The 26,397-nt window shown below is 53.9% G+C and overlaps 6 protein-coding genes across 6 annotated transcripts; 3 read left to right on the top strand and 3 right to left on the bottom strand.

Moving 5' to 3' along the window:
• Positions 1–104: 104 nt before the first annotated feature.
• On the top strand, positions 105–2,869 carry BDY24DRAFT_435264 (class I SAM-dependent methyltransferase; the record flags this gene model as incomplete). The annotated part of the gene is made up of 13 exons (XM_076644171.1): positions 105–450; positions 551–605; positions 724–754; positions 978–1,126; positions 1,222–1,236; positions 1,323–1,401; positions 1,494–1,565; positions 1,629–1,641; positions 1,716–1,816; positions 1,928–2,208; positions 2,288–2,341; positions 2,445–2,551; positions 2,762–2,869. The coding sequence occupies exons 1-13, from the start codon at positions 259–261 to the stop codon at positions 2,867–2,869; spliced, it is 1,257 nt and encodes a 418-aa protein (XP_076495792.1). The 5' UTR covers positions 105–258.
• On the bottom strand, positions 2,839–6,238 carry GLC7 (type 1 serine/threonine-protein phosphatase catalytic subunit GLC7). The gene is made up of 14 exons (XM_076640874.1): positions 5,938–6,238; positions 5,625–5,702; positions 5,404–5,513; positions 5,028–5,202; positions 4,729–4,784; positions 4,593–4,632; positions 4,373–4,453; positions 4,146–4,284; positions 4,006–4,027; positions 3,883–3,908; positions 3,749–3,781; positions 3,543–3,627; positions 3,403–3,430; positions 2,839–3,303 (listed from the first exon to the last, which is right to left on the bottom strand). The coding sequence occupies exons 1-14, from the start codon at positions 5,993–5,995 to the stop codon at positions 3,251–3,253; spliced, it is 984 nt and encodes a 327-aa protein (XP_076495791.1). The 5' UTR covers positions 5,996–6,238; the 3' UTR covers positions 2,839–3,250.
• A 4,811-nt stretch (positions 6,239–11,049) lies between these two features.
• On the top strand, positions 11,050–18,840 carry BDY24DRAFT_85881 (1,3-beta-glucan synthase). The gene is made up of 24 exons (XM_076645197.1): positions 11,050–11,392; positions 11,551–11,738; positions 11,882–11,975; positions 12,065–12,711; positions 12,832–13,081; positions 13,170–13,508; positions 13,610–13,850; positions 13,972–14,128; positions 14,252–14,683; positions 14,814–15,518; positions 15,605–15,689; positions 15,823–16,070; positions 16,155–16,368; positions 16,444–16,545; positions 16,620–16,697; positions 16,783–17,263; positions 17,347–17,487; positions 17,554–17,716; positions 17,788–17,847; positions 17,940–18,094; positions 18,179–18,273; positions 18,346–18,429; positions 18,524–18,595; positions 18,673–18,840. Exons 1-24 carry the CDS (start codon positions 11,215–11,217, stop codon positions 18,780–18,782), a joined length of 5,319 nt encoding a protein of 1,772 aa, XP_076495790.1. The 5' UTR covers positions 11,050–11,214; the 3' UTR covers positions 18,783–18,840.
• Positions 18,841–19,828: 988 nt separating this feature from the next.
• On the bottom strand, positions 19,829–21,466 carry BDY24DRAFT_85807 (heat shock factor family protein). Its single transcript, XM_076645196.1, has 5 exons — positions 20,858–21,466; positions 20,673–20,775; positions 20,486–20,580; positions 20,196–20,358; positions 19,829–20,093 (listed from the first exon to the last, which is right to left on the bottom strand). Exons 1-5 carry the CDS (start codon positions 21,299–21,301, stop codon positions 19,918–19,920), a joined length of 981 nt encoding a protein of 326 aa, XP_076495789.1. The 5' UTR covers positions 21,302–21,466; the 3' UTR covers positions 19,829–19,917.
• Positions 21,467–22,291: 825 nt separating this feature from the next.
• Positions 22,292–24,166, bottom strand: BDY24DRAFT_415999 (uncharacterized protein; the record flags this gene model as incomplete). The annotated part of the gene is made up of 5 exons (XM_076643527.1): positions 22,292–22,567; positions 22,686–23,016; positions 23,114–23,298; positions 23,376–23,472; positions 23,553–24,166. The coding sequence occupies 5 exons, from the start codon at positions 24,164–24,166 to the stop codon at positions 22,292–22,294; spliced, it is 1,503 nt and encodes a 500-aa protein (XP_076495788.1).
• A 140-nt stretch (positions 24,167–24,306) lies between these two features.
• On the top strand, positions 24,307–25,722 carry BDY24DRAFT_392105 (Pcmt1-prov protein). The gene is made up of 9 exons (XM_076640873.1): positions 24,307–24,392; positions 24,499–24,659; positions 24,695–24,698; positions 24,847–25,006; positions 25,076–25,174; positions 25,259–25,273; positions 25,360–25,424; positions 25,507–25,555; positions 25,615–25,722. The coding sequence occupies exons 1-9, from the start codon at positions 24,357–24,359 to the stop codon at positions 25,716–25,718; spliced, it is 693 nt and encodes a 230-aa protein (XP_076495787.1). The 5' UTR covers positions 24,307–24,356; the 3' UTR covers positions 25,719–25,722.
• Positions 25,723–26,397: the final 675 nt, after the last annotated feature.

The raw sequence follows: 26,397 nt of genomic DNA, 5'->3' as shown, positions 1-26,397 counted from the left end.
CTATCTTCTCTATCGAATCTCGTTGAGTTCGCTGACGCAGGTTTCCCCAGCCCCGAAAAAATGAGCTCGAAAGCGCTTGAACTCAACTTCCTCCTCCTCCGCCTCCTCACCTCACCTCCGCCTCACCTCTTCCGCGTCCCTTCTTCTCTCTCGCACCAGCCCAGTCCTCTCTGATCTTCTCGACATCATCTTCTCTTCTCTCTCGCCATCCTCTCTCCCACTTTTCTCCGTCGTGGGCGCAAAGCGGAGGCCATCGAAATGGAGCTCAAGTCGGACCAGCCGGCGTCCATCTCTCCCTCCTCTCTTCTCTCTCTTTCTCCCTCGACCTCCACCCACGATCCAGAACCACCCTCGATCTTCTCCTCTTTCATGTCTACAAGCTCAGAAACCAACAGTGGATTCTCCTCCGCAGAGGACTTGGACGACTCAGCGACCGAGACGGACTCAGACGTGAGCTCGACCCTTTCGCTTTCGTCCCTCCTTCTTCTCTCTGATTGATAGGGGACTCCGAAGCTCACTTCTTGCTCTGTTCGAATCGATTTTCCCACAGTCTCTTTGCACTCTCACAGAATCTCTAGCAGCTGCTCTGCTGGTGGAAAGAGGAGGTCAGTCGAACAGCGTCCCCTCCCTCCCTCCGCTCATGCTGTCTCCCAAGCGCTTGCCCCCTGTCCGGTCCTCAAAAGGAAGGAAACTGACCTTTCATCTCCGTCTTCTTGTCCTCAGGAAAGACGTACTCGTCTTACAACGAAGAGTGCTCTCCTTTCTCCATCCTCTTCTCGCTTGTTCCCATCACAAGTGACCCAAGCTGACCTTTTCCCCTCCCTTCTTGGGTTCCCTCCTCGCATCTCGCCCCTCTCAGCTAGTGAGGCCGCTTCCCTTTCTCTCCGGTATCACCTGACTGAGCGCATCTCCTCGCTGCCGAAGTCGGAATCTAGAAGCTGATCTCTCCATCTCTCTTTGCGTCGCTCTCTCTTCAGCCGCCTGCCCTTCGACGACTTGATGCGCCAGGCTGAACGTCTCACGAACCTGATGGTGCTCAATCTATGGGATGGGTACTGGGAACCTGAGGAGGAGAAAGGGTACGTTGCGCGGCTGCTGAACGCTGGAGGGAGGGTTTTAGATGTTGGTGGGTCCCTCGATCTCTCTCCGCGACTCGCTGTTCCATATGTGGTGCTGAAAGTCGAAGCTGACGCTGCATTACTGCCTTTCTCCTTATTAAAGGTTCGGGAATGGAAGGCGAGTTGTCCTCGTCGTCGCTCTCTTTTTCCACCTCGACGTCTCAAAGCTCTCCCTGACATTCGTTTCGCTTCTCGTACCTGCAGGTCTCTGGTTAGTACGTATGGGCCAGCTCTTTCCCAATAGCGAGTGCGTTGGTTTAGATCTAGCGCCGACGGAGAGATCGTGAGTTTAAATCTCTTCTGGAAGACTGAAAGACGCGTCGCGTCTAGTTCGCTTCGTTGCCTGAATTCGCTCTCTCCTCCCTCGTTTCGAAGCTTCACTCCTCCTTTAGTCCGATATGAAGTTTGGGACGTGACGGAAGGGATTCCGTACCCTGAAGAATACTTGTATGTCCGTCGAGTTTCAGACGCGTCGAGTGCTAAAGACTCTTCTCCCCTCCTCTTCTTCAGCGACGTCGTTCACGTGAGCCTAACTCTTTGAGTTTAATATGACTATGCAAAGTTTGACTCTCCTTCGTTTCGATCTGATCTTGGCAGATCCGAGGAACAACACCTTTCATCGCCTCCTTCCCCGACCTCCTCGTTCACATCCGACGCGTCCTCTCGCCTGGAGGAGTTCTCCTCATGTCTGAACACGGGTGAGCGACTTCTTCTTTTCCTTCGCGCGACTTCTTCCAACTCCCTCGCTCTTTTTCCTCGAGCCGCCGTCACTCAACCTTCTTCGTCCCCTCTTCCCTTTCCCCTCGAAGCTGCGAAGTCCACGACCACTCCGGAACCTCCCTCGACTGGTTCACCATCTCCGTTCAGCATGCCTTCAACGCTAATGGAGAAGTTTCCGCCACCAAGTTCGATCCTCGGAAGGGAGCGAAAGAGTTTCAAGTGCTGAAGCAGATTGTCGAAGAGTCGGGGAGGACTCAGACGCAGCGGAAGACGATGCGGAACGGTGGAGTAAAGCTACCGGACCCGGATGGGTTCTCTCAGGTGTATGAGACGATCAAAGAGATTCATTTGGGGACGAGGGAGGAGAGTGGTGAGTCTCGATTGGACGCGTCGTCTTCGTTGACGTTCCAGAAACCTCGAACTGGATCGAATCTTGTCTTCCCGAGCAGATGAAGATCCGAGGGAGTCCCAGATTTCAATTCAGATGCGAGCTATCGTTATCGGTGAGCTTAATTCCGATCACTGATTCGTTTTCTCACTCTCACGTTTCCTTCTCCTCGAACGCGTCTTGCTGACTCTGACCTCCCTTTCTTTTTTCAACACCAGCTCACTGGATGGTTCAGATGCTCCAGCTCGACGGAACAGCAGCCGCCTCGGAAACACTGCAAGCTCAGGTCGCCTTGCTAACCGAACGAGACTCGGGGTTGTTTCAAGTCAGTTTGTCTCTCGTCTCCGTTTGTTGCTTTCCATCGCTCATTTCTTTCGAGAAACTTTCCCTGACAAATTTGATTTGGGTGGTTTCACAGACCTGCAAAGGAATCTACGCGAAGAAGAAGGGCCGGGTCGGTCGAGGCGGAGGCGGGGAGTTGGACGCGTCGTAGCCTCGATCTCTCGTTCTTTCCCCTTCGCTCTCTCTCGTGAAGATCCAGTCTCTCTGCTTATATCGAAACGGTGGTCCAGGAGTCAAAAAGTTCGAGCTCACGCTGCTCTCTCTCTCTCTCTCCTGCTTCTCTCTCGCCACGACCAAGTGAGTCGAAGGGCTTCGTTTCGTATCAGCGCAAAGTAGCGAAAAAAATCAAGAGGAAGAGAAAGAGAAAGAAAAAGACGAGCAGAGAAGAGAAGAAATCATGCAGGGGAAGGAGTGAGAGAGAGATCGACGATTCGGTTCGAGAAAGAAGTCGAAGGGAGGGAGGAGGGGAAGAGAGCTTCGAAAGAAAGGGTATTGGTAGCAAAGGGAGGGAGGGAGGGAACGACCTTTGATACGAAGAGGAGAGGGATGGAGTAAAACTGAGAGGAGCAGGAGGAGGAGATCTAGTACTGTCAGGAGAAGGAAAACGCTTAGACTAAAGGCCACACACAGCGGAGGAACGAGGGAAGGGAAGAATAGGGGCGGGCGAGGAGGTCGAGGGGGTTTACTTCGACTTTCCACCCTTCTTGGACCGAGGAGGTGTGACTGGTCGACCGACTGAGGGAAAGAAGGGAGAAAGAGTGGGAGCGGGGAGAGGAGAGAGTCAGCTCTCGAGGAGCAATGGAGCACGAGGAACGAGTGAAGAGAGGGACTCACTGCTTCCGACGGTGTACTTCGCCTTTTTCTGTTGCAAACGAAGACGAACGAAAGCAGCGAGAGGTCAGTCAGAGTTCGCGTCACGTCGTCGTCTTCCTCCTCGTTCCCTCCTTCGTTCCTCGAATGGAGGAGAAACGCACCTCGGCTGGCTTCAGGATCTGGAACGAGCAGAGCAGACTCTCATCTACGCTCATCATCGCACCCGAGTTGTCGAATTCACCACAGCTGAAGCGGAGAGGAGAAAGAAAAGGAGAGGGGGTTGATCAGTCTCGGTTCGGACCAGTTTTCGACGCCCCGTTCGAGGTGCTTGTTGGTCGATGGGCAGTCATAGGAGTGATCGACTCACTAATTAGGAGCAGAGAACAGTGTAACGAGATGCCTGTGAGCGAGAAAGAGAAAGAGAGGAAGGGTCAGCGCGTGCGGGCGACGACGGATTCTCCTGAAAAGAAGGGACGAAAGGGAGAGGATGTGGAAACGTACCTTCGAGCGAAGAACTCGTAACCATCCTGATGGTAAGAAAAAGCAGAGAAAAGATGGGAAGGTCAGGCAAAGGATGGGTGAAGCGGTCGTTTGATCGCGGAGAGGTCGAAAACGAAGACTCACCTCGACGACTTGATGAGCACGGCTGTGAGCGAGCAAACGAAAGAGCGAGTGGTCAGCCTGGTGCATACCGTCGCTGGAACGCAGGCACCTCAATCTCGACGAAGCTGCCTTCTTCGAAACGAAGAGAACGATCGACTCACCAAACCAGCTCCAAATCATGCCTCTGCAAGAACCTCGCCACGACGTCTCCTCCGAAAGTGAACGACACTCCTCGATCGTTCTCCGACCATCCGGTGATATCCTTGTCCGGGTCCGACCAGAGAAGATCGCAGAGGAGACCTTGATTGTGAAAGCAAACGAGCAAAAGGTAAGTTTCGAGCTCAACAATCTGGAACTTCTCAAAACGAAGAAGATCGAAGCGACTCACCAGTATCGGGAACGTCGGTAGGTCGCATGATCCGTCGGATCTGCTCCATGGACTGAAGATCGGGCGAGAGTCCTCCGTGCACTGAAGGAGGGGAACGCAGGGAAGGGAAGGGAAGGGAAGGAGGGTCAGCCGAGGCGAGGCGACACGAACTTCCGCTCACTTTTGCTCGGTGATGAGCAGAGCGGGATGAAAAGAACGACTAGGGAAGACCGATACTAACTGCAGAAGATCTTCTCGTCGATGATGGCGGCAACGGGGAGCTGTGAGAGGAGATTGAGGCGAATGGAGGGAAGGAAGGGTGAGCTCGAGCTCCCGTCTCTTTTCTCGTTCGATTGCCTGGGAAAAAGTCTGCTTACACAGTTGAAGCAATCGGTGAAGGTCTTCCAGAGCTTGATGTTGTATCGTCGCTTGCCTGCAGGTGATCAACAACCGAAAAGGAAGCAAGGGAAAGCTCGTGTCAGCTCTGAGCTCGAAGCTCCTCTTTTCAGCCCTCAGCATCTCGCCTCCCTCCCGTTCTACCGGCTCTCTCTCGCCCCCTCCTTCAGCTTCGCACCAAGTCCCAGCTCTACCATCCCTACCACCAGCTGATCCCAGTCCTCGCCGACCACCATCTCCAACAGCTCGAGGTGAAAGGAAAGGAGCGTGGCCGACTCACACTCATCGTAGAACCCGTAGATCCTGTTGATGCTCGCGCACTCGTGGTTTCCTCGCAGGATGAAGAAGTTCTCGGGGTATTTGCACTTGTAGGCGAGCAAGAGGCAGATGGTCTCCATAGACTGCTTCCCACGATCCACGTAGTCTCCGAGGAAGAGGTAGTTGGCTTCGGGAGGCTGAGGAGGAGAGAGAAAGGGAGAGGAGGACGGGTCAGTTTCGCGAGAGGCCGAACGCTCGAAGGGAGCTTCGAAAGCAATGACGGGGGGTGATAAGGACGAATAAGATGCGTAGATGTTGTTGCTGAGATGTATGCGTGATGGGTGGTGGGAGGAAACGAAGGGAGGAGCGGAGGAAGGGAGGAGGAGCAAGGAACTCACGAAACCACCGTACTCGAAGAGCCTCAACAAGTCGTAGTACTGTCCGTGGATATCTCCACAGATCTTGATAGGAGCTTCGAGCTCAAGCAGGATGGGCTGGGAGATGAAGACTGTGGGGAGGAGAGCGGGTGAGCTTTAGTTCCTTCGTCCCTGTCGCTCGCTCACTTCCTTCGCCTCTTCCCCTCGTCTCGGCTCGCCAAGAACGGTAGAGCTGGACTCACTCTCTCTAGCCTTTGTGCACAACCATCGGATCTCGAACTCCTCCAGGGTGACGGGCTTTCCGGGTCGGTTTCCACGAACTGGAGGGAGAGAGAGAGAGGGAGAGGAGGAAGGAGGAGAGTCAGCAAAAGAGAGAAGTGTCGAGCCGTCCTCGCCTCGGTTCGTTCGAGAGAGAGCTCTCGCATGGAACGAAGGGGGAAGAGTCCTCGTCGTGGATATCGAGGTGGAGGGCGAAAAGTCGGAGGAGGAAACGAAGGTCGAGGAGGAGGAAGGAGAAGGAGGAACGGCGAAAGAAGACTCTGTCTTAGGACGTACCTTCAAGCAACCTATCCACGATGGAATCAAGATCAACTTCCTCGTTGTTATCGGCCATTTCTGTAAGGGGTAGAAGGGGGTGGTGTTGGGAAGGAAAGGGGAGAGGGAGAGGGAGGAGGTCGTCCGTTCGAGGTGTGAAAGAAGGTCGGAAAAGTGGTTTGGTTCCTTGGCCCTGTTGGATTTCTACTACGACGAAAGCGAAGAGAACGGCTTGTTGAGAGAGCTAGCTGGGCTGAGCGGTAGGTGGGCGGGAGGGCGAGAGAGAAAAGGAAGAAGAGAAGGGAGAGGAGGGAGGTCGTGGGTTGAGGAGACCTGGAAAGCGACCGAGGGAGGCGAGAATCTCTTTTGCCGCAGAAAACAAAAAAAGGGCATTATCGCAAAAGGTCAACCGAATCAGAGCCCAAACGTTGACATATAAGAACTGGAAAGATCAAGGGAGGAGATCGTTACTGGTAAAGGATTTCTGTTGCAGGATTGGGAACGAAACGGAGACGGAACGAAACAAACGCGACGCGAGAGAAATCAAAACAACCAACACCACCTTCCTTCCCTCCTGCTCCCCACCGAGCTGAGCGAGCACTGCGAGGCTTATCCCACGAGCAGATACAATACAGCATCAACCATCCGACTGCTCTGCCCTCCCAAGCGTTCCGTCGCTTTCAAAACCGAGTCCCCCTCCGAGCAAGGCGAGGCAAGAAGTCATCGGAGGGACTTGTTGGAAGAGGTCTGTCGACGTAGGATGAGAAGCTTGAACTTTTTTCTTGGAGGTGATGATTGGTGGTGGGTGTGCGAAAAAAAGAGAGCAGTCAGCAACGACGGAGTTGGATTTGGACGCGTCGTCGAGGCCGAGATAGAGGAAGGACGAACCTTTAGCCTTCTTCTCTCGGGTTTGAGAACCTGCCTGGATCAGAGGAGGGTTTCTTCTACGGAAACTGCTGGAAAGAAAGATGAGAGGGAGAGGTGGGTGGAAAGAAAAGTGGGAGGTCGCTCAGACCACCTGGCGAGAGAAAGAAACGGGAGTAGTTCAGCGTTGACCGAGGCTCGAGAGGTCGCAGGAAGAAACCGATGAAGATTATATTCTGCGAGAGAATCTACATAGTGAATTAGCGTGCGCTGTGCAGTGAAATGAGAGCAACAGGAAAAAGAAGGTCGGGACTCAGAGCTCGTGTGCGCAACGCGTCGGCCTTCGATAAAACAGCGGCTTTCCTATAGGATGACAGTCCCTTGAAAAGTCTTGCACCCCAAAATAAGTTGCCCTAGACTTCGTCAGAGATCGAAAGGACGTTCCGAGGGAAGGAAGTCAAGGAAGACGGGCAGACGACGACGAGATCGACTCGCTCGCTTGTTGAACGAAATTCAGAAAGCCTAGCGCGCACTCGGTGCACTACTTGAGAGTGATCAAGTTAAATGTGGGAAAAGCGGGGTCTGGGATCTGGGATCTGGAACCTTGGAGGCTCACAAAGAAATCCGAGGATGCCCAGGAGGCGAAGGCGAGAGGGAGGCAGCTCGTCCTTTCGTCGCTGTTCGTCGGTCTTTCTCCTGGGGTGAAGACGGAGTCAGTGATAGGAAAGTCTGCTACGTTTAGCTCGAGTAGCCGGCTGGGATACCACCACTCAAAAAAGAACGGAAGGAAGAGGAAGAAGAGCAGAGGGTCGATCTCGCTCAAATCGACCGACGCGACGGCTCGTGTTTGGTTTCGAATTCTCTCTCTCGATCCGCTTACAACGGAGAGAAAGGGCAAAGACCAGGTGAGATAGGATTGATCTAGCCTTTGTCTCTCTCAACCACCATGTCTTCGATCTTCATCAATTCAACCATGCTTTCCCACAACTCTTCCTCCTCTGCGTCTCCTCCTCGTCGACCGAATCTCACGCGTCGAGACTCGCCCTCGCCTCTTCCTCTCCATCGCTCCTCCTCAGGTTGGTCTCTCGTCTCCGTTCGTTCCCGATCTCACATTGCCAGCCTTGACTCACTTTCGTCTCTGCTTCTTGCTTCCTCTTTCGCCCTCTCAGGGCAAACGACGCTCTCGATCCTCCGCTCCCTCCTAAATCCCCATCAATCCTCTCCACCATCCTCGTTCGGAAGTTCGCCGCCTTTAAACCAAGACTGCAATCTTCCAAGCCTAGGGAACTCGACTCCTTGTTGTTGGAGATCGAGTAATCGCAAGTCCGAAGACGACGAGATCGATGAAGGAGAAGGGAGGCAGGCGAAGAGGGCGAGGAAGTGAATGGTTCGCAGTGTTGAAGAGACGAGGAGTTGTATAGCTGTATCTTTTTAAACAGCTGTTGTACTCTCTGGCGTGTGAGGTCCTGGGAAGGGAAGAAGGAGGCGGGGGAGGAGGGGGGACGAGCAGGTTTGCCTCTTTGTACCGATCGATCCACACTGTTTCTGACCGATTCAAAAATGAGAGAGAAGGGAGAGACCGCTTTCTCTTCAGCCATGAAGCCTTGCTTCTCCGATGAGTCCTGAAGATAGAGAGATGGAAGGAGGAGGAGAAGGGTGTTGAGCTTCAGCGTTCTCTTCCCCTCCGCTTTGTGAGAATCCCTATTCTGCGTGCCGATATTGACCCTGCATATTTAGGCTTGAGATGAGCGTTCATTTCTTGATGATTTTGAGAGAAGAAAGTCTGCCGAAAGTATGTCGTGAGGGTTGGAAGGGTGTTTCGAACGTCGAAAGCTCGTTGAGCTCGATCTCAACTCCATCTGGCCTCCTTCTTCAGCCCTCAGCCATCCCTCAACTCAAACTATGGTTCTCAGGCCCTCGTATGAATCATAGGTCACTCCACTCTCCCGGCCTGCGACTCTCTATCGGGATGGGGGATGTTGGGCCGTGGAAACGAACGATTGAACGAGGTCCTTTTGGTGAGCTCGATTCTCCTTCCTGCTCCGTTCTCCCTCGCTTCCCTCGCTGATGTGCTCTTTTCTTTGATCTCTCGCCCCTCAGTCGGAGCTTGGAGATCTGTGGACCCTCCTTCCATCTCCCAAAGGCCTCTCAGATGGAATGAACCCCTTCAACATCGATCTGGACGAGATGTCGACCTGGCTCCCTCTCCCTCTCCGAATCCCCCTCCTTCGCCTGTCTCCTCACCGTCAAAGATATCAGGATCTTCTCGAGCTCCAGTGAGTTTTATCTCCATCATCTCTCGGTAGAACCATCTCTCAGACGAGAAAAGAAGAGTGAGGGAAGAACCAAAAGCTCACCTAATTGTGTCCTCCTCTTCCCCTCCTCGCCTCCCTCCCTCCTTCACCAAGCTCTCACCAGCTTTTCAAACCTCTCGGAATACAAACAACCACGTCATCTATCTCTCATCAGCATACCCGACTCCGCTCAACTCGCTCAACTCGTACAACCTCCCTCGAGACTGCCTTCCCTCGACAGACCTTCCCTCCTCAGAAAGGAGGCCAACTCGCCCGAGAACGTGACGGTCTTCGATGGATCCAAGGCCACTCGAGTGCTCGGAGTAGAGTATAGATCTCTCACAGAGACCTGTAAGGATACCTACGAGAGCTTGAAGGCGAAGGGTCTTCTTTGAGGACGGTAGCTAGGGTTTGAGCTTTTGTACTTTGTTCTCGAGATTCCTCTTTCGCAGTGTAGCTTTATCGATATCTGTTTCTGTTTCAGGGAGACCCTTTTCTGAGGTACGTCAGATGATCCCGCCAAAATCTTTTCTGCCGTTTGACTCGAAGGATAGAAGACGAGGAAGAAGAAGGCGCGTCGTCGACTCTCGAGTCGTGGGCCCTTCTTCCCTTTGGCTTCCGAAGGCTAGAGCTCCTCAAGCCTTGGACGAGCCGGAGGAATCCAGAGGTAGCCTCCAGTAGGAAGCTACGAAAAGAAACGAGCTGGAAAAGCGAAGAAAGGTTCGGGCGAGAAAATGGAACGAGTCGTCTTCGAGCCAGCGTTTGGATCCATGTGTGAACTTGATGTTTTTGGGTTCGTTTTCTTGAGTATCTGCCCGAGTGAAAGTATGAGCCCCTCTCGTTGAACGAGGGAGAGCGTTTCTCAAAGAAGTTTGTCGTCGGCTTGAGAAGAAAGACGCGTCGACGCTCACTATCGCCCTTTTCGCTCGCAGCTCTCTCGAATCCTTTCTCGCACAGGAAGAGATGAGACGGCTTCCTCTCTTCTCGCATCTCGTAACTTCATTTCATCCTTCGAGGTCTCAAAGTCGACCGGTCTCGGAGCTCGCCTTATCGAAAACGAGCCGAAGATCCTGCCTCTTATCTGAGGAGAGAGCGCTACGTTGTGAAGTTTGGTGATGAAGCTCGAAGGTGCAAAGAGAAGGAATGCCCTGCAGTATACTCGTATCGGACACAGCGACGAAGCAGCCGAGCAAAGGAGTTTAGAGCCGTCTCGCTCGCATGCTCGGCTCTGCAATCCTCTCAGATAGTTTCCATGAATTTCACACATCTATTCCAAACCGCTTGCGGTTCCACGAGACGACGGAAAGAAGCAAGACGAGAACGCGTCGCGTTTCTTGGTCGTCGGCGATTCCCTTCCTTTTTCTTCCTTTTTCGCCGTCCTCACCTTCCTGATCTCATGCAGTGAAGAAGGAAGGGTGGTCCTGATTTAAGGGCGCTCTTGTAGTAGTGCCCGAGGCAGCGCTGGTGGACTCTTCTCTTTTTCTTCGCGCGTCGAACTCTCGTCCCCAGGAATGAACGGCGCAGGGAGAACCCCTGAACAGACCGACCAGTGAGAGAACAGCGGAAAGATCTGCGGTACCTCTTCAAGGTTTTTTCAATTCGCCGACATCTTATTAGTAAGACTGTGAAAAGATGGAGATGTTGAGTTGATGAGATGAGGAGAGATCCGGAGGAGTTGGACGCGTCTTGCCCTCCTCCCTCCCCCATGCCTTTTCCAGTCATAGGCTGCTTCCTCCCCTGACTGACCGATTGAGTGAAACTGAATCGTAGGAAATTGATCTTCAGATCCGTCACAAACAAGGAAGGCAGCAAGGAGGGACGAGTCGAGCCGTTAAGATGTCGTCGACGAGGCAGCTTTTCCTCTTTGTTTTTCGTTCTTGATTTTCTCCTTCACCCTCGTTTTGCCTTGTCGTCACTTCACCTCCACTTCTCCTCTCTTTGCGATCTCTTCCCCGCCTATTTTCCCTCCCTGGCCCTGTTTCTTGAGCATTTGAAAGGCCGCGTCTTGCTTTTGCTTGTGGGCTATGGGAGAGCGAGGAGACTCCCAACCACGACCCTCCTCTCCTTCTCCTTCCCTTCACCCTAGCCGCCCTTCTCTCCAGCTTCTACCGAGAGCAGCAAGAAGGAGCTCTCTGTTCGCATGTCTGGGTTCCAACCTCCTCCCAACGTTCAGTATCAATCCTACTCGGACAACTCGAACCCTTACAACGCTCAACAAGGAGGAACTCGTCAACAACAACCTCCGGCAGGTTACCAACAGCAGCAGTCGTACGCAGGATCTCAGGAGGGTGGTGGAGGATACGAGTCCTCGTACGCTGGTGAGTCTTTCTATAGAATCTATACCACTGAAAGGGAGAGGGAGGGAGGAGCAAAGGAAGGAAGGAAGCTCGCTCTCGTTCCCTCCGTTTCCTTCCTTTGTCCTTCTTTCTCCCTTCTCTAATCACTCCTCTTCTTCCCTTTCTTTTCTCCTTCGCAGGCCGTCCTGCTCCCTCTTCCAACTCGTCGAACGATCACTATTCCCAACAGTACGCTGCTCCCAACGTCGCAGGAGGAGGCTACGCTCCTTCAGTCGACTCCTACGCAGGACAGGAGCCTCCTTCTCGCTCAGGGACTCCCACCTACTCAGAGTCTCACGCTGGTCATGCTAGAGCCAGTGAACCCTACGTGAGTCTCTTCCCTATCTATTTCGAGCTCTAGAGACAAAGGAAGCTCTCGTGGGAAGGTACGGGAAGGAGCGGAACGAGGAAGAGAACGAAGCTGAGCTCTGACCTCTCTCCTCTCCCTCCCTTTGCTTTCGATGCATACAGCCTGCTTGGACCTCGGAGAGCAACATTCCTCTCTCCAAAGAGGAGATCGAAGACGTCTTGATCGATCTCTCCAACAAGTTCGGTTTCCAGAAGGGTCAGTTCTTCCTACCAAACGAAGGAAGAAGGAAAAGCGACGACGTCCTGACTTCGACCTCCTCTCTCCCTCCCTCTCCTCTCTCTCAGACTCCTCTCGAAACATCTTCGACTTCCTCATGATCCAACTCGACTCTCGAGCCTCTCGAATGACTCCCAATCAAGCCCTCCTCACCCTCCACGCCGACTACATTGGAGGAGAGCACGCCAACTACCGAAAGTGGTACTTCGCAGCTCAACTCGACCTCGACGACGCCATCGGATCCGTCCAGTCCCAAGGTCTCTCTCGAGTCAAGTCGCTGGCAGGGAAGAAGAAGAAGGGGCCCACCACCGCCTCGGAGAAGTCGCTCGACTCGGCCATCAACCGGTGGAGGCAGGCCATGCACAACATGAGCCAGTACGATCGTCTTCGTCAGATCGCCCTCTTCCTCCTCTGCTGGGGAGAGGCAGCCCAAGTTCGCTTCGTGCCCGAGTGCCTTTGCTTCATCTTCAAGTGCGCCGACGACTACTACCGATCCCCGGACTGCCAAAACCGAATGGAACCCGTACCGGAAGGACTCTACCTGCGTTCGGTCGTCAAGCCTCTCTATCGGTTCATCCGAGATCAGGGATACGAGGTCGTCGATGGGAAGTTTCTCAAGAGGGAGAGGGATCACGAGGAGATCATTGGGTACGACGATGTGAACCAGTTGTTCTGGTACCCGGAGGGAATTGCTAGGATCGTGTTGGCCGACAAGGTGAGCTCCCTTTCGTTTCCTTCGTTGCGTCGCCGGCCGTCACCTCCTCTTCGACTCTTCGAGCGACCGCTGACTCGCTCATCGCTCATCGCTCTCGTTCTTTCTTTCCCGCTCTCTCAGACTCGACTCGTCGACGTTCCTCCGGCGCAGAGGTTCATGAAGTTCGACAAGATCGATTGGGGACGTGCCTTCTTCAAGACCTACCTCGAGAAGCGATCCTTCCTCCACCTCCTCGTCAACTTCAACCGAATCTGGGTCTCGCACATCTCCATGTTCTGGTTCTACACTGCCTACAACTCCCCTACCATCTACTCGCCGCAGAACTCGACCAGTCCCGAACGAGCCATGACTTGGTCCGTCACCGCCCTCGGTTCGTCTCCTTTTTCTCTTCTCTCCTCCTTCCTTCCCTTTCTCTCTCGAAACGCCGACTGACCCGCGCTTCTCTCTTCCTATTACAGGTGGAGCCGTTGCCACCCTCATCATGATTGGGGCCACCCTCTGCGAATTCTCCTACATCCCTACGACTTGGAACAACACCGCTCATCTCACTCGACGACTCCTCTTCCTCCTCGTCATCCTCGCTCTCACCGCTGGTCCCACCGTCTACATCGCAGGATTCGACGATACCTCCCAGGTCGCTCTCATCATCGGAATCGTCCAGTTCTTCCTCTCGGTCATCGTCACCCTCCTCTTCGGAATCATGCCCTCGGGAAGGATGTTCGGAGATCGAGTCGCAGGGAAGGCGAGGAAGTACCTCGCCAACCAAACCTTCACCGCTTCGTACCCCAAGCTCGACGGTGAGTCTTGATTCCCTCTTTTCTCAAAGCATCTCCAGCTCTCGCTGCTTCGAGACGCGTCGCTGATTCCCCTTCGCCTCCTCTTCCCTTCCTTTTCGCAGCTGGACCTCGAGCCGCTAGCATCCTGCTCTGGACCCTCGTCTTCGGATGCAAGTTCGTCGAGTCATACTTCTTCCTCACGCTCTCGTTCAAGGATCCCATCCGAGTCATGACGGGAATGAAGATCCAGGGATGCTCGGACAAGTACTTCGGAAACGCACTCTGCACCAACCAAGCCGCCTTCACCCTCGCCATCATGTTCGTTATGGACCTCTCGTTGTTCTTCCTCGATACGTTCCTCTGGTGAGTCTCTTTTCATCTCGAGCTCGGTCCGCTGTCGTTTCCTTCCCCTCTCTTCGGACAACGACGCTTCAGATTCTCGTTGACTGACCTGTCCGCCTTCGTTCCTTATCGTCCTCTTCAGGTACGTCATCTGGAACACCTGCTTCTCCATCGGTCGTTCGTTCGGTCTGGGAATGTCGATCTGGACGCCTTGGAAGGACATCTTCACTCGTCTCCCGAAGCGAATCTACGCTAAGATGCTCTCGACCTCGGATATGGAGATCAAGTACAAGCCCAAGGTTCGTTCTCTTATCTCGTACACTGCTTTACCGAGGATTGGCTCGTTGGGACGTGTCGAAGCAATCGGTTTTCGCAAACCTCTCGCTGACTCTCCTTCGCCTCCTCTTCACTCCTCCAATCAGGTCCTCGTCTCTCAAGTCTGGAACGCCATCGTCATTTCCATGTACAGGGAGCATCTTCTCTCGATCGACCACGTCCAGCGACTCCTCTACCACCAGGTTCAAGCGGACGATGAAGGGAAGAGGACGCTTCGAGCCCCAGCGTTCTTCACCTCTCAAGGAGCCAACGGACCCAAGATTGAGTTCTTCCCTGCTGGATCGGAAGCCGAACGACGAATCTCCTTCTTCGCCCAATCCCTCACGACCTCGATCCCGGAACCCCTCCCAGTCGACGCCATGCCTACCTTCACCGTCCTCGTCCCTCACTACTCTGAGAAGATCCTCCTCTCCCTTCGAGAGATCATCCGAGAGGAAGATCAGAACACTCGAGTCACCCTCCTCGAATACCTCAAGCAGCTTCACTCGGTCGAGTGGGACAACTTCGTCAAGGATACCGTGAGTTCTCTCCTCCCTTTGTTTATACTCGCTTCGAACGACGACGTCGCCTCCCTCTCGACGCGTCATTCTCACTTCTGTTGCTGACTCCCATTCTTCCTGCCTTTTTCTCTCTTGCATCTTCTTCCAGAAAATCCTCGCGGAGGAGTCGGAACCGTTCCACCTTCCCGAGGCCAACGAGAAGGAGTCCAAAGCCGTCGACGACATCCCCTTCTACACCGTCGGATTCAAGTCAGCCGCTCCCGAGTACACCCTTCGAACCCGGATCTGGGCCTCCCTCCGAGCCCAAACCCTTTACCGAACCGTCTCCGGCTTCATGAACTACTCCAAGGCGATCAAGCTCCTCTACCGAGTCGAGAACCCGGAGGTCGTCCAGCTCTTCGGAGGAAACACCGACAAGCTCGAACGGGAGCTCGAGAGGATGTCGAGGAGGAAGTTCAAGTTCGTCATCTCCATGCAACGGTACTCCAAGTTCTCCAAGGAGGAGCACGAGAACGCCGAGTTCCTTCTTCGAGCCTACCCGGATCTTCAAATCGCCTTCCTCGACGAGGAGCCTCCCAGGAAGGAAGGAGGAGAGACGAGGCTGTTCTCCGCCCTCATCGACGGCCACTCGGAGATCCTCCCCTCGGGGAAGAGAAGACCCAAGTTCAGGATCGAGCTCCCAGGAAACCCCATTCTCGGAGACGGAAAGTCGGACAACCAGAACCACGCCATGATCTTCTACCGAGGAGAGTACCTTCAGCTCATCGACGCCAACCAGGACAACTATCTCGAGGAGTGTCTCAAGATCAGGAACGTGCTCGGAGAGTTCGAGGAGTTCAACGCTTCGGGACAGGTGAGTTCGAGAGCATATTTGTTTTGTCGTCGCCTTCGTCGTTCGTTCGCTGACTCTCATTCCCCCTCTCTCTTCTCCTTCGCCAGTCGCCTTACGCTCAATGGGGACACGCCGAGTTCAGGAAAGCTCCCGTCGCCATTCTCGGAGCTCGAGAGTACATTTTCTCGGAGAGTGAGTTCGATTTCCCCTCTCCCTCCTCGGACTCCGTCGCCGTCTTGCCTTCTTCCCCTTCGTACCTCTTCACCTCGAGCTTTCGATCACTGATCTCCCACCCTTCTCTTCCTTCCTTTCCAATCCTTCTCAGACATCGGAGTCCTCGGAGACGTCGCTGCTGGAAAGGAACAGACGTTCGGAACCCTCTCGGCTCGAGCCCTCTCGTGGATCGGAGGAAAGCTTCATTACGGTCACCCCGATTTCCTCAACGCCATCTTCATGAACACTCGAGGAGGAGTATCCAAAGCTCAGAAGGGTCTCCATCTCAACGAGGATATCTACGCCGGAATGAACGCTTTCGGTCGAGGAGGTCGAATCAAGCACTCCGAGTATTACCAGGTTCGTCTCGTTCGGTCTCTCTCTCCTCTCGCTCAAGGACGAACACTGACTCCTCGAAATTCCCTCTGGCTCCTCGTCAAACAGTGTGGAAAGGGACGAGATCTCGGATTCGGAACGATTCTCAACTTCCAGACCAAGATCGGAACCGGAATGGGAGAGCAGATGCTCTCGCGAGAGTACTACTACCTCGGAACTCAACTCCCTATGGATCGATTCCTCACCTTCTACTATGGTCACCCTGGATTCCACATCAACAACATCCTCGTCATTCTCGCCGTTCAGATCTTCATGGTCACTCGTGCGTTCCCTTCTCGTCCTCTTTCGTCGTCGAACTCGAGCTGACCTTCCTCCCTCCTCCTCCTCTTCGATCCAGTCGTCTACATGGGATCCCTCAATCAGCAACTCGCCATCTGCAAGTACAACAAGCTCGGAGATCTCATCGCTGGTCAGAACGGATGCTACAACCTTGATCCTGGTGCGTCTCTGCATGTCGTTCTCTTCTCGGCTGTTTCGACGCGTCTGACTTCGCCTTCCTCTCGTCTCTCGCAGTCTTCCAATGGATCGAGCGATGCATCCAGAGTATCTTCCTCGTCTTCTTGATCGCCTTCCTGCCTCTGTTCCTTCAAGGTTCGTCTCTTTCACTTCTTTTGATGAGCTCGATCGAGCAACGCTTTCTGACCTCGAATCTCAACCCTCGTCCTCTTCTTCGCAGAACTCACGGAGAGAGGAACCGCCAAAGCCATCTACCGACTCGGAAAGCACTTCATGTCTCTCTCCCCTATCTTCGAGGTCTTCTCTACTCAGATCTACACCCACTCGATTCTCTCCAACTTGAACTTCGGAGGAGCTCGATACATCGCGACCGGTCGAGGATTCGCTACTACCAGGATCAACTTCTCGATCCTCTACTCTCGATTCGCCGGACCCTCCATCTACCTAGGATTGCGTCTCGCCCTCATGATGCTCTACGTCACCACCGCCTTCTGGATGAACTGGTTCATCTACTTCTGGGTCTCGACCCTCGCCCTCTCGATCTCGCCGTTCCTCTTCAACCCTCATCAGTTCTCGTTCTCGGACTTCATCATCGACTACAGGGAGTTCCTTCGTTGGATGTCGAGAGGAAACGGAAGGACCCACGCCAACTCCTGGGTCGGATACTGCAGGCTGTCGAGGACGAGAATCACCGGTTACAAGTTCGTCCTTTTCTCTTTCTTCCTCTCGACCTCGAGCTGAACTTCGATCCTGACCTCACGTTCCTCTTCTTCTTCCTTTCAAGGCGAAAGAAGCTCGGACACCCTTCGGAGAAGCTCGCCAGCGACGTTCCTCGAGCTGGATGGAGAGTCGTCCTCACGACCGAGATCTTTGGTCCCATCATTCTGGCTATCATCCTCACTCTTCCTTACCTCTTCGTCAAGTCGTCAGTCTCTCTTCTTTTCTCTTTTTCTCGAGAGCTGGGACTGATCCTGATCCCTCTCCGCTTCAGTTTCACCGTCTCGGGAACCAAGCAAGTCTCTGGACTTCTTCGAATCGCCGTCATCTCCCTCGGCCCCGTCGTCGCCAACATGGCCTTCCTCCTCGTCCTCTTCCTCATCTCCCTCATGCTCGGTCCGATGCTTAACAACTGCTGTGGGAAATTGGGTGCTACGGTAAGTGTTCGAGTGGAAGCCCTGCCTCTCAACGTTTGCTGATCGGTCGTCGTCTTCTTCTCTCTTTTCAGATGGCCGGAGTTGCTCACGGTCTTGCCGTCGTCGGACTGCTCGGTTTCTTCGAGTTGCTCGTGAGTTTCCTCGTCCCTCTCGCTGCTTTTGAACCCACTCCTTCGACTCCGAAGCTCTCAGCGCTAACCTCCCCTCTCCCTCTCTTCTCCAGTGGTTCCTCGAGCGATGGAACGCGTCTCACGCTGTGCTTGGAGTTCTCGCCTCGGTTTCGATCCAACGAGCGCTCTACAAGCTCCTGATCTCGCTCTTCCTATCTCGAGAGTTCAAGCATGACGAGACGAACCGAGCTTGGTGGACTGGAGTCTGGTGAGTCGTCGAAATCGCCTCGGTTCGTTTGAATTCTTCGTCGCTGACCTGCGTCCTTCCTTCCTGCCCCGCATCTTCTTTCAGGTACAACCGAACCCTTGGAAACGGAGGAGTCATGAGCCAGCCTGCTCGAGAGTTCGTCGTCAAGCTCGTCGAGTTGGGACTGTTCGCTGCCGATTGTGAGTCCTTCGACTCTCCGTTCGAGGACCTTAAAACGAGCTCTGGCTGAGACCCTCCCCTCGTTTGTCCAGTCATCGCCTGCCATATCCTTCTCCTCATCCTTACGGTGCCTCTGTTCATCCCGTACATCGATCGAATCCACTCGGTCATGCTCTGTGAGTTTCTCGTTCGACGTCGTGGTCCGCTCTCAAATTGGGTCCCTCCTGTCTTTCTCAACTGACGTTCTGGCCCTTTTATTCCTTCCCACAGTCTGGCTCGCTCCCAACAAGCAGATTCGACCCCCTATCTACTCGTTCAAGCAGAGGAACCAGAGGCGAAAGAGTGAGTCGAAGCCAATCTGTTTTCCTTCGTGCCTTCGAGCCCAAGCTCATTCTCTCGTTTATCTTCCTTCCTTCCAGTCATCGCTGGTTACTCGGTGCTCTACTTCTTCGTTATCGCATTCTTCGCTGCTCTCATTGGTGAGCAATCTTGGCTCTTCTCCTTCCTCGTCGTCGACTTCCCGTGCTGATCACCCCCCTTCCCGCTCCCCAGCCATTCCCTTCGTGCTTCGAGATCATCTCGATTTCGACTCCTCAGCATACACCTGGATCTAGAATAGAAGCTTCCGGTTTCCCTCGTTTGTTCTCTTGCTTTTTTCTCTCTCAGCGTCGCGGCGCGTCGCACTCCTCTCTTCTTCCCATTCGCTTTGCTTTATACCTTACCCTTGCTCTTCTCTTGCCCCCCATCTCACGGCCGACCTTACTCCTCGCATCGCATCGTTTCGCAATCTCACAGGCTTCGTTTACTCTTCTTGATACCCTTCGTTTCCCCCCCACCGGACATTTTCTTTTTTCGTTTCACCTCGGATATCTACGCTCGTTCTAGACTCTCTTCGACGGTCGAGTTCTCGAAAGACAGTACCACTCCGTTGGGTTTCCCTTCCCCTCACTGGGTCTTGAGAAAGGAAAGGAAAGCACACGCCGATCAAGGCGAAAGGTGAGGCGGAGCGACGCGTCGAGGTTGGTCGAGTCGAAGGCTCGGGGTTTCTCAACGAAGAAAGACGCGTTCGACGTCCCTGTCTGTCCTCCCTCAGAGCTAAGCTCTCCATCGAGACCAACTTGAGACTGAGAGGTCAGAGGCGGTGGGTATCATCGCGTCTCTCTCGAGAAGATTAAGACGAACAAGAAAAAGGCGAGGAGATCAGCTTTGACGCGAGTGGATAGGGCTCCCTCGATTGTGTTTCAACCAAGAAGGCACAGAGTATATGAGGCCGAAGACACATTCATTCTCAGCAATACAGAGGAGACAGTTCCAAAACCTACGTATATAGAGGAAAAAAAAAGAGAAACGGGAGGAGATGGGCCGACGCGACTTGATCGAGCGAGCAATGAAACGATGAGATGGAGACGAGAATGATAGATAGATCGGGTGCGTGAGTAGATCGAGGGGAGCAAATATAGGAAGCAGCCAAAAAAAAAAAAAACATGTAAGAAGAAGATGAAAGATAAAACCCAAAAGATACAGAAGAGGAGGAAAAAAGAGATGGTCCGAGGAAGAGAGGGAGGGAGGGGAAAAAGGCGACGAGACAAACGAACAAAGAGAAAACGACGACGAAAAGACTCGAGGGAGCGACTAGCAGCGAACGCCAACTGACCCTTCCCCTGTCACGACGAAGTCTTCCTTCCTCGACCCGTCCTGCTTGCCTCCTCCTCCCTCGAAGCAGCGGCAGCCTTCTTCGCCGCCAACGAGCGATTCCTCGGTTTCTTGAGGACCTGAGTCTTCGGGTGGAGGAGTTTGAGGAGGCTAGGGTTGTCTCGGTTGAAGTTGACGTGGGTGAAGCCTGATTTGGAGGAACGAAAGAAGAGGTGGAGGTCAGGAACGGAAAGGAGGAAGGGGGGCGAGAGAGAGGACGAGAGCGGGAAAGGAAGGAGATCGGACGAACCGCATGCTGTGACTTTTCGAGTAGGCCAGTCTCCTCCGTTGGGTAGAGAGGAAGACTCCCAAGAGGCGGAGTCGCTGAGTTCGAAGGAGGGGTCGTTCCGGGTGGCGAGCAACGAGTGGCGACGAAGTTTCGGGGAAGCCGACGTGAAGGAATCGGAGGGGTCCTGCTTTGAGATTCGGCGAAACGACGGAGGGCAGATCGTCAGCTAACGGTCTGGAGATTAATGTATGAGACGAGATGGGGACGAGGAAGGTAGGAGGAGGGGACGAGGGTAAGTGGGAGGGACGAACGAGTGAGATCACAACCGAGACCCGCTGGAAACCGTAGAGCCTGAGCTGACGAAGGAAGCTGTTGACCTTGGAGTGACGGAAGAATCTCGGTAGGACTGTACGAAAGAGGAGGAAGAATACGAAGAGGACGAAGGAATGGAGTGAGTTCGAGACTCAGCGGGAAGAAGGAAGACATAGGGGAACGAACCTTTCGTTGCGAACTTTTCTGCGTTCAGCAGGCAGAAGGCTGAGCCGTCTTGAGACCATCGAAGATAGTGAGCGTACTCGGGATGAGTGGCGATGTGGTAGAGCTGTTACGACGAGAGTGGGAAGCGATCAGCGAAGCTTAAATTCAAGGAGATGGAGTGGAGACGAAGCGAATCACGGCCTTACCTTGGAGACGAATGCTGTCTCTTCCCCCAAGAATCCAGAGACTCCTTCCATCGGAGAGAGATCTTCATCACTCTCGTTCGACTCGTGGTAGAGTCCAGGTTCGATCTTGAGAGCTCTGGTGGATTGGCGAGGGGATGAAGCGGGTGGGCTGAAGACGACGTCTCCAAAGTCGACCTCCAGATCGTTCGTACTCGGACCTCCTCCACCCACATTGACGTCACTGAAGTCTTGAACTTGGAAGCATCCTCCTGCTGCTTCGGGCTCGTTCCAGGTGGTGGGCTCGTACGACTGAGGGTTCGTGTAGAAGGAGGTTGAAGGGAGCTGGACGTATCGACTCTGCTGCTGCGTTGGTTCCTCGCAATCGTGCGTGTACTGAGGAGGGGAGACGGGTTGCTGAAGTAGACCGTGGCACTGGGATTGGAGGAAGGCGTCGTAGGAGTCCATGGGGAGGAAGGAGGAGGAGGGTGGAGAGGTTGGGCAGGTGAAGGAGTGGGAGTATCGGGGAGCGTTGGCCGAGGGGAGTGCTGACGATTCCCAAGCAGAGAGGTGCTGGGCGTCCGAAGAATCTTTGGAAGAGGCGGAAAGGTCGAAGATTCCATTGCCAAAGAAGTGGAAGGGAGAGGGAGTAGCGGTTCCGTCGTTTGTCGACCATGAACTTGATGAAGACGACGATCCTTGACCCTGAGCGTGCTGACTCTGCCTCCTGAGGACCTCGTTACGGAAGTCGGTATCCTCTTGTGGCGTAGAAAGAGCGAGAGATCGAAAGGAGGGAGGAGGCAGGTAGGTTGGGAATCGGAAGGAGGAGGAAGAAGAGTCGACGTCGGGCCGAAGAGTGTCGAGAAAGGCGAACGACTAAACGGAGGGGCAAGAGAGAGAGAGATCAGCATCCTCGTCTGGGGTATGGTGGGAAGGAGATAAGAAGGAAGCGAGGTCGTAGAGATCGAGGAAGAGAGGGAGAAGGGACTCACGTTGGTGAGCATCTCGAGGGGATGTGATGTTTCGATGGTCGTGGTTAGAGGTCAAGAAGTCAAGAAGCCAACCTCTGCAAACAAGGCGGCTTCTTCCGAAAGGGCGTACAGGCTACTACAAAAAAAGAGGCGAAGGAGCGTGGGTGGGCGATGAGCGAGCTTCTGAAAGGGAATCAGAAACCAAACAAGTCGTCGTCCAATCTAGCCTGAATTGAATAAGATTTCGAAGACTTGGGAAGATGAAGTGACTCACAAAGACAAAGGATGCAAAGGGCTGGGCTTATCTGAGGAAGCAAAGAAGGCAAGAAGAGCTTCAGCAAGGGCTTGGCTTCCATGAAAACCTGAGACGCGTCCTTCTCTTGTCCTTTCGCCTTCGCTCTCCTTCCTCTCCTCCCTCGAACGAAACTCTTGCGGCAACGGACGTAGCTCTCCTCTTCAACCTTCCAAACTCAGGCAGACTCACGAGCTAAACAGTCAACAGCCGCACGCTGCCTCCAGGAACTCCTCCATCAACCGAACCCTCCGTCCCTCTCTCGCCAAAGAGAAATCCCTTCTCGCTGCCACTCTGGAAGACTCCTTCTTGAACAACGACCTCGGAAGAGTCCTTGGTAGTAGCGATGGGCGGTAGGGAAGCTTCAGGGACGGTTGAGAAGGCGAAGAGGCGGCACCCGACTTTAGCTGAACTCGGTGATGAGGGAGAAGATGTCGACGCGTCAAAAGCCGAGGAAGAATGGTGAAGAAACTGGGGATTCATGGATGAAAGAAGGAACAGGAGCGAGTTCAGCTTTCGTTGTTGTAAAATCGTTCGACGGGAGAGGGAGAAGCCGAGGGGAAGAGTCGGAAAAAAGAGTTGAGCTCACGATGAACTTCTCTCCTTCTCGGAGGCTCTCCTCGCTGTCGAGGGCCATCCCACCTCGCTTTGGATCACCACTCAAAATCTTCTTCACCCGATGCACCTTCCCTCCGTCCGTTAAAAAGCCAAGAAAGAACTCCTTCTCCTTTCCACCGAGCCAGGCTTTCCCGATGGCCGAGTTGGCGAGGGAAGGAGATGGCGACGACGCGAGGAGGGAGATGAGATGCTGGGTCGGGTTGCTGTTGCTCGAAGAGGAGGAGGAAGGAGTTCGGAGGGGGGTGGTAACGGTGGCGGTATCATCGATGACGTTGATTCCGAGGAGAAGATTCCCTTGAGCTCTGAGGAGAATGAAAAGAATCGACGAGAGGTCGAGAGTCAGCCCCCGAGGCGTTGAGGGAGGAGAAAGAAGCGGCCTCAACAGATAGATGTACGCACTCCTTGACTTCACAGACCAGGGGACTCAACAGCTCCATACCTTCCCACTCGACGGACAGAACGCTGCTCGAGGAGGAGCGAAGGAGGGCAAGACCGACGGCACCGTCCTCGAAGACTGACTCGTTGAGGTAGAGAGTGAAGGGTCGACCGTTTACGAAGGGGGTCGGGGGAGTGATGAGTCCAAGCTGTTCAGAAAATGGGCAAGTAAAGACCATCGGTCAGTGAAGAAATGGAAAGAAAGGAAGAAGTCGACGCGACGCACTCGGCTCGAATCTGGAGCGAGGAAGAAAAGATCCTGAAGGAGGGAAGATGCCGCTGTCGGAGTAGAGAGCACGATCAATGAGTCGATGGCTGCGTTTCTGAACGATGGACACGAAGAAAAAGGATCAGATCTCTGGAGAAGCCGACGCGCACGAAGAATGGAAAGAGTAGAGCTCACTCGATGTCCCCCAAGCCCTTCAAGCGACTTCTGACCGATGATGATTCCTCTCCTGATAAAGTACTGCTTCCACCACGCTGCTGATCCTGCCTGGGAGCGTCCCATATCGAACTCCAATCTCCTCCCTCGAAAGCGTTTGCGAGCTCGACCTCCCGGCTCGACGAGGAGGCTGAGCTGTCGACGCTGGCGGCTGGCTCGTTCAACGGTCTCCATCTTCCTACGGTGACCTTGCGCCTTCCTTTGCTCTCGGATCGGAAGACTTTGGTGGTTGCTGGATTGAGGAGAGCGAAAGAGATGGTGTGCGAGAGGGAGGAGGAGGGAGCAGGGATGGGGGAGGAGAGGAGTCCGATCGAAGAGGAAGCTGATTCTTGAAGGAGGGAGAGGAAGGAAGGGAGACTAGAAGACGGGAGAGAGGTTGGTAGAGAGTAGAGGATGACAGGGAGCTGCTCTTGTTGAGTGTTTTGGTTGGAGGATAGATGAGATCGAAGGTGAGAGAGCAGGGAGGAAGGGGAGGTCGAGGTGAACAAGGAGAGCTGGTCGGTGAAGGAGCGTCTTTGGACGAGGAAAGCTGAGCTTGATCGTCGAAATTGTGTCTTCCGGGGGAAGAAAGCCATCCTAGACGTAGGAAGAGGCAAAAAGAAGGGAGGAAAATTTGCTTGGGGGCAGTGATGGACGGAGGAAAGCCAGCGAAGTCGTCAAGCTCGAAGCTCATCGAAATCCACCTGTGCAACTTCCTTCCTTTCCTCCAGCTTCCCACCATCCGAAAACCCCAAATCTACCTCTTCTAAGCTATCCTTGTTCACCATGGCCTGGAGATGTTCAGCTTCTTCCAACTCGGATGTATGTTTCCATGCTCTCTCCGCAGTCTCGGAGGGTCCCGAATCGACTCAAGCTCACCGTTCCTTCCTTCCCTCCTCCTTCTTCCTCCTCCTCTCTTCCCCTTCAGCTCATCAGAAACCTTCAATCCTCCAACCTCGTCAAATCGCCTCGAGTCGCAGCAGCCATGAACTCCGTCGACAGAGCCCACTACGTTCCGAGGAAGGATGAGGCCTACCAGGATTCGCCTGCTTCGATCGGCTTCGGCGCGACCATCTCTGCTCCTCACATGTTTGTATCTGCTCTCTCTAGGCTTGAAGAGGAGATCATAAGAGCTTGACGTCGTCGTTCTTCGCTCTTACTTCCTTGTATCAGGCATGTCAGTCTCCCCAAACCCTTCCTTCCTCCGCTCTCAACGCTCTCCGGACTGACCTCGATCTTCCTCCTTTTTCTTCTTCTTCTTCTTTCCTCCTCACAGGCCTACGCTCTAGAGAATCTGCTCCCCTTCCTACAGCCTGGAAGCAAGGTTCTCGATGTCGGCTCTGGATCAGGCTACCTTCTCGGATGCTTCCACGAGCTCATTTCTGGGGATGGAAGACCTTTCGACGGGAAGGTCGTCGGGATTGATCACCTCTCAGGTTCGTGCTTCTTTCTCGAACAAGATCCCCGTGCTTGTAGATGATGCTCACCCTTTCTTCTTCGTACAGGGATCACGGATCTCTCGATCAAGAACCTCAAGAAAGATGGGAGAGGAGACGCGCTTTCAAGAGGCGAGATCGAAGTTGTTACTGGGGATGGACGAAAAGGTTCGCGCCTCTTCTCTTCCGAGTCTTTGGACGGAATCTAGTACTGACGGGCTTTTCCGTGGATGATTCTTCTCCTGATTCCAGGGTATCCGAGCGAAGGTGAGTCCCGGGTTGGGCACTCGTTCCCTCCCACTCTCTCCCCTTCTCCCTCGGTTCACCTGACCGCTCCTCCTTCTCACTGGCAGGTCCTTACTCAGCGATCCACGTCGGTGCTGCAGCACCTATCGTTCCTTCGGATCTCCTCGATCAAGTGAGTATCAACCTTCTTCGACGAACCGACGCGTTCTCTTTAATTTCTGACGCGTCGCGCCTGCTTTCACTCTTCGTTACAGCTCGCAAGACCTGGCAGGATGTTCATTCCTGTCGGAACCTACTCCCAAGGTGAGTCTTCCTGCCTTCAGGCTTCTTCTTCTCAGACTTATCTTTATCTTCAAAACCAGACGTCCTTCAAGTCGACAAGTCCTCCTCCGGCGAGGTCACCACCCAGAAGCTCTTCGGAGTTCGCTACATCCCTCTTACCGACGCTAGCGAGCAATGGTCTTAGGCACAGCTTATTTCGTTCTCTGTTCTTTGATTTATCACGATTATCATGCCTAGTAACGTACGACGGCAAAGAAGCCGCCCTCCAGCTCACCCTCCCTCCAACCACTACCACCACCTCCTCCTGATCCGGAGAAAATCTCATGGATAGATTTTCTGGTACAGCAGCCTTCCAGGACGCTCGTCAGTGCCACCTTTCCTCTTGAAAATCAGAAAGGAAGTCTATCGAAGCTGAACCCTCGACGCGTTGATGTTTGCTTCTCGCTCTCAGATCTCGAAGCCGTCGTCAAAACTGGTCTTATTCATCCCTCGACTATCGAGAGACTTTGATCCTGAAATCGAGTGGTTTCTTCTCGAAGTGCTTCTCTAAAACGATCGACGTCCAACTGAGCTCGACAGGGAAACGGAGGTTCGTCTGACTCGGTTTGGTTCGTCTTCCGTCTCGGTTCCACTGACCCTTTCGTTCTTTCGACCTCCGGCAGTAAACCCCTCGGTCAACTTTGCAGGTCTGAACCTCCTCGAGATGTTCCGAATCATCTATAGGCCCTGGATCCCTCTTGCCGTCGGGAGATCGGACGAGGAGGCAGAGGAGTTAACGAGCTTGGCTTAGCAGGAGTTAGAGAGCTTGCAGAGTACAGAGATGGTGAGAGGAGTCCAGTCTAAATTTTTGGTCATGTTTGCTG

Source organism: Mrakia frigida (genome assembly GCF_051309035.1).
Source record: "Mrakia frigida strain ATCC 22029 unplaced genomic scaffold BDY24scaffold_19, whole genome shotgun sequence".
Taxonomy (NCBI): domain Eukaryota; kingdom Fungi; phylum Basidiomycota; class Tremellomycetes; order Cystofilobasidiales; family Mrakiaceae; genus Mrakia; species Mrakia frigida.
This window is presented reverse-complemented; position numbering and strand designations above follow the sequence as displayed.

Excerpts from the sequence above, each read along its gene's own strand:
- GLC7 (XM_076640874.1), bottom strand. The coding sequence starts at position 5,995 with ATGGCCGATAACAACGAGGAAGTTGATCTTGATTCCATCGTGGATAGG. Across the intron at positions 3,909-4,005 it reads GTGCTCATCAAGTCGTCGAG|GATGGTTACGAGTTCTTCGC; the intron begins GTGAGTCTTCGT and ends TCTTACCATCAG. Across the intron at positions 3,431-3,542 it reads AGATCCTGAAGCCAGCCGAG|AAAAAGGCGAAGTACACCGT; the intron begins GTGCGTTTCTCC and ends CGTTTGCAACAG.
- BDY24DRAFT_85881 (XM_076645197.1), top strand. The coding sequence starts at position 11,215 with ATGTCTGGGTTCCAACCTCCTCCCAACGTTCAGTATCAATCCTACTCG. Across the intron at positions 11,976-12,064 it reads CAAGTTCGGTTTCCAGAAGG|ACTCCTCTCGAAACATCTTC; the intron begins GTCAGTTCTTCC and ends CCTCTCTCTCAG. Across the intron at positions 16,071-16,154 it reads AGCACTCCGAGTATTACCAG|TGTGGAAAGGGACGAGATCT; the intron begins GTTCGTCTCGTT and ends CTCGTCAAACAG.
- BDY24DRAFT_85807 (XM_076645196.1), bottom strand. The coding sequence starts at position 21,301 with ATGGACTCCTACGACGCCTTCCTCCAATCCCAGTGCCACGGTCTACTT. Across the intron at positions 20,581-20,672 it reads AGAAAAGTTCGCAACGAAAG|TCCTACCGAGATTCTTCCGT; the intron begins GTTCGTTCCCCT and ends TCTTTCGTACAG. Across the intron at positions 20,094-20,195 it reads TCGAAAAGTCACAGCATGCG|GCTTCACCCACGTCAACTTC; the intron begins GTTCGTCCGATC and ends CCTCCAAATCAG.
- BDY24DRAFT_392105 (XM_076640873.1), top strand. The coding sequence starts at position 24,357 with ATGGCCTGGAGATGTTCAGCTTCTTCCAACTCGGAT. Across the intron at positions 24,393-24,498 it reads CAGCTTCTTCCAACTCGGAT|CTCATCAGAAACCTTCAATC; the intron begins GTATGTTTCCAT and ends CTTCCCCTTCAG. Across the intron at positions 25,425-25,506 it reads CTTCGGATCTCCTCGATCAA|CTCGCAAGACCTGGCAGGAT; the intron begins GTGAGTATCAAC and ends TCTTCGTTACAG.